Source organism: Sitophilus oryzae, unplaced genomic scaffold (assembly GCF_002938485.1).
Source record: "Sitophilus oryzae breed Bouriz unplaced genomic scaffold, Soryzae_2.0 scaffold_1694_pilon_pilon, whole genome shotgun sequence".
Taxonomy (NCBI): Eukaryota; Metazoa; Arthropoda; class Insecta; order Coleoptera; family Curculionidae; genus Sitophilus; species Sitophilus oryzae.
This window is the reverse complement of record NW_022146384.1, coordinates 2,952-7,999: the sequence shown is the minus strand read 5'-3', so window position 1 is coordinate 7,999 and position 5,048 is coordinate 2,952. Positions and strand designations below refer to the sequence as shown.

The following is a 5,048-nucleotide window of genomic DNA, read 5'->3' as shown; positions in this document are numbered from 1 at the left end:
ATCATTGTACTTCGTTCAGTTACGTATTGCTTTTTACGCGTAAATATAGTTTTTACGTGTAACAAATGTTTACGTGTAAAAAAATTTTTTTTTTTTTTTTATTCAAATAATTTTTAAATTATGCACATTGCAGTGCGCCACCCTCTACTATTATTTTTATTTTCTTACATTTATTTGATTATTAACCTGGTCTTGTTCGTACCGAATTGCAGAGCATCAGTCCCGGATACGTCAAGACGGAATTCGAGGAAGTGGGGGGCCTACCCGTGCTGACTATTCCGCCCCTGTACGGTCCAGATATTGCGGAGGCCGTCGTTTACGCCCTGTCAACTCCGGCTCATGTGAACGTAAGTAGAACAACGAGAACTGTCTCCACGGAAATTTATTCCAGAAACTTCTTAGTAAACATAGAAAATTGGTTTAATATTTTTATCAGTATACGCCCGGATCGACTTCAGAAAAGGAAAAACTGTTTTATTTATTTATTTATTATTATTATTCCAACGGTAAACCATTTTACATTCATAAATCCAAAAAGTAAATAATACAAATATAAAGTAAAAAAAAATAAAATAATATAGACACTTCAACACTCTTCAAAACATTCAAAAATGTATACAACAAGATATAATACATATACTTTTAAGACAAGAAAAATATACTTTTCCACATTGCACTCAGAGAATACTTCTTCCCAATCTGGCTCTAAATGTATTTTAGGACACCCCCCAAAAGTCAAGGCCTTCATTGGCATTGACATATGAAAAAAGCCGATTAAGAGGCATATTCTGGAAATGCCTCGTGTTAAATCTACCACTAGCCAACACATCATTATGCCTAAAATTTCTTGGGTTAGCTGCAAAGTTTATTCGCTGTAGTAAGCGAGGAGAAATTATATATTATTTAACAATTTGAACATAAAACACTCTCCTGTCCTCCAAAGAACACAACCTAAAGTGCTCTCTCAATGCACCCACCCCCATGTCTGAATGTCCTGGCCCACATCTATATCGAAGATGTCTAAGTAACCTGTTCTGCACGGCCTCAATGCGGCTTTTATGTGTAAGATAATAGGGGCACCAAATGGTTGAACCATACTCCAACACTGAGCGCACAAGGGAAGTGAAAAGCACAACCAAAAAGCGCAAATCCCTAAAATCCCTAGATGTCCTAATAATTAATCCCATCATTCGACATGCCTTGGCAATAATATGCTGGTAGTGGTCCGAAAACTTAAGCTTACTGTTAAAATTTAACAATACCTTATATTTCAGTTCAATAATGTTGATTCCATCAACAAGACCGCCACTCAAATCCTTTGACAGAAAGCGCCCCTCAGTACCCTCGAAAACCTCATACACAGAACCAAAGTGAGAAGCAAAAAGATCGGCTATCTGCTCTCCACCATTTCCGAGTTGTTCCGCTGAAAACATCTCTCTTTCGATATTAGATACATAGTTTTCATAACAGATACAAGTCAGTTCCTTACATTCTTGCCGCAATGAGTCAAAGACAATGTAACCCTTACCCGCGGCTCTGTACCTCCTGTGTGCACTCTTTTTGGCTATAACTTTTCTCTTCAATTCCGCAGAAAACCAGATCGGGAAGCTCGATCCCCTTACATAATACTTTGGTACAAACAATTCTACAGCCTCATAAACTATGTCGTAAAACCTATCAACAATTTCGTCAAGATCCCGTAGGCAATTAATACAACTGACCCAGTTCATCCTCAACAAATAATAATTTAATCCTCCATAATTGGCTTTACGAAAATTATATTTTGTCTCGTCGATATCCCTGATATACTCGTTTCTAAACTGTTTTGTTATTAACATTTTGATAAAACTGCATTCTTCATAAAATACTTTATCTACGTCAGTGAGTTAAGAAGAGTTACGTAGTTTATATTCAGGAACTGACCAAAATAATCGAAAATTTGCCGAAATATTTGGAAGGCAAATAAAAAATGTGAAAGTAAAAAATAATTTTTCTAAATTTTAATAAGAAATATCGTATATTTATCAATTATAATAACAAATAAATATAAATATCGCAAATTTAACAAAAAATGTCAAATTTGGCAAGTAGTTTTAACTTCCATGTCGCTACAACTATACTAAGTGACAAAAACGGGGAACACCTATTTACCAGAGTTCGATAATTTTTTAGAGGTATTCTCGTTGTATATAGAGATATTCTCCTTTATTGCATGTCACTCGGTATTTGATGTAACTATATAATTTTAATTTTTGATAGACGTTAGATGATAGATATTTATATTTTGTCTAAGTGACTTTAATAGAAGATAAGAATATATTTCTGTATTTGTATTATCAAATTGATCTTGAATGAATTATGATTAGCTTTATTATTTTCTACAGTTAGCCTTTGGGGCTTAGTGACCCTGTGTAGCGTAGTTAGACTTGAAGAGTAGTTCGTCCTGTAGCGTAATTAGCCTTGACAAGTAGTTAGTCCCGTAGCGTAATTAGACTTGAAGAGTAGTTAGCCCCGTAGTGTAGTTTGACTATTAACTTGTGTATTTTTTTTAGCCTGTGTGGCACTTTAATAGCCTGTGTGGCATTTTTTAGCCTGTGTGGCACTTTGATAGCCGGTGTGGCATTTTGATAGCCTGTGTGGCATGTTTTTTAGCCTATGTGGCATTTTGATAGCCTGTGTGGCATTTTGATAGCCTGTGTGGCATGTTTTTTTAGCCTGTGTGGCATTTTGATAGCCTGTGTGGCATGTTTTTCTAATAGTCTGTGTGACTAGCCTGTGTGGCATTTTATTATTTTATTTAAACTTGTATTTTTAAGTTGGACTATTGGTACATCATTCAAGTACCTGTTTAATTTTAAATTCACTTTATTTTAATAATAACTGGTAACATTGTTGCTAGCACCATGTTTTTTCTCTTTAATTGAAGGTAGGTCATCTCGGTAGCCAGGTCATACAAGACTTTTGTTGCTATACAACATTTGTCCATTTGCAGCGCCCAGATCAAAGTTGGCTATTACCATTAGTAACGTACCATCTATTAGTATTATTTTTATTTTATATTATTAGTTGTATTTTATTACGCCCTTTACACTTACACCCTTTAAATTTGTTTTATATTTTTTATTTTTAATTTGAGTTGACCGCTTGAAAAAAAAATTGGCCCTTACAATAGATATCATATTAAACATTTATATTTATTGTAAATAAAAATATTTTTAATAATATTTTTCGGTTTAACACATATTTTATGTTACAGGTAAACGAAATCACCCTTCAGGCTGTTGGAAGTTAAGAACATTAATAAAAATATCAACAAAATTCAAAAACTGATGAAAATTCAAAATCACACGACCACAAAACGTAGCTGAAAATTTAAAATCAAAGGTTAAAAAAAGTAGTGTCAGTATACTATTTAATATAACAAAACAAAGCAAGGTCTGTTAGTATAGCAAAGATCAGTATCAGTATACTATTTGATATAACACGCATAACATATAACGAGTATTTTTATTATGCACCAGAATTGTTGTTATTGTTATTATGAATTTACGCATTATGAATAAATAGTTACTTCAAAATATATAAATATATATATAGTAAACATTTACACAACTTTGCCTCATAATCCTAGATGATAGTTTGTAAGACTTTATTTCATTTAACACATATTTTAGTATTGAAAATACTTCTAGCCGCGTTTATATGGGACCCATCTTTAAAAAAACGACATGCTAGAGGCGACATGGAGTTCAATAACCTGCCTAATCAACTTGTCAACACGTAAGTCCATAGCTGAATAGAGCAAGGCCGTCCGAAAGCCGAAATGATGTCTAATTAGTGTGGGCGAACTATTTTATGGATATGGATGTTTAGTCTCTGAAAGCCGATATTTTTATAAAAAAGAATATGCGTCAAGGCATGGTTTGTTAAGTACAGTACTATTTTAAACTAACTCTTTCCGTATGAGAAGCAGGGGGCAAATTATACGTGAAAGAGCGGAATAACATAAATAATAAATTTAGACTAATGCAATATTTTTTCTTGGCGCGTAGAATAATGCGCACAATCGATGCATTAAAGGGAATAATTAATTAAATCATTAAGTTCCAAAACATATAATAATCTGGGTCTCATCGTGGATTCGATATATTTTGGATAAAATTTAGGCTATTAGGACTTATATTTTTTTATATGATAATTATTTTTTTAATTACCAACTTAGGACAAAGAAAAGCTTGCATGGCTTCCACCGCCAACGTAAAACAATGAATCTGGGCGGTGCCAAATATTTATTGGGATAGGTTTTTATCCTTGTATTGTTGTAAATAATAGTTATCATTTAATTAGTGCTAACTTATTAAATTTCACAACACTGGGAAATTTCAACAAATTCCATAACCGATCTTGAGATATTAATAAAAAGGCTCCATTAGGAAAACACCTTGACACCCCCTGTATCTTAAAATTATACATTTCCGGACACATGTTTATATGAACTTTTACCTTAAAACACTCAAAATCACCTCCTGAAGTTTGGCCAGATACTTAATTAACATCCTGTATTTAAAATGGCTAGCTAGTGATTTAGTAAGCTTTGTGTTTTAATAGGAAAAAATCATTTCATAAAAAATAAACAAAACCCATAATACAAATACTATACACCACTAATTTTAATTGTATCTAAAGGCACGAATAATTGAAAATGGACAGAAGCACTTAAAATAACTTTATAGAGTATACCAAATATGCTAAAATAATAATTCCAATAAAAACACAAATGGCACATTTAAAATCTGCATTATCTGAAATCAAACTATAGCTAAACGGCTAATAAAATAATAGAGATAAGACGCCGACATCTATAACAAGATGAGCAGTTTTTAATAATTATTCCGAGTTATTATTACATACTTGTTTTACAATTTTATTGTAATACAGTAGCATTCCTTCAAATAAATTTTGATTTAAGTATTGTTAATATAGTCATATTAATGATTATAGCCCGTATGATTTCTAAAATAAATAATCAAGCGTGTTTTTATCAGAAT

General features: G+C 32.4%; 1 protein-coding gene across 1 annotated transcript; it reads left to right on the top strand.

The window, feature by feature from the left end:
* Nucleotides 1–212: 212 nt before the first annotated feature.
* Nucleotides 213–3,561, top strand: LOC115881096 (farnesol dehydrogenase-like; the record flags this gene model as incomplete). The annotated part of the gene is given in 2 exon segments (XM_030898465.1): nt 213–347; nt 3,257–3,561. Coding segments are annotated over 2 exon segments (171 nt in total), but the record flags the coding sequence as incomplete, so codon positions are not given.
* Nucleotides 3,562–5,048: the final 1,487 nt, after the last annotated feature.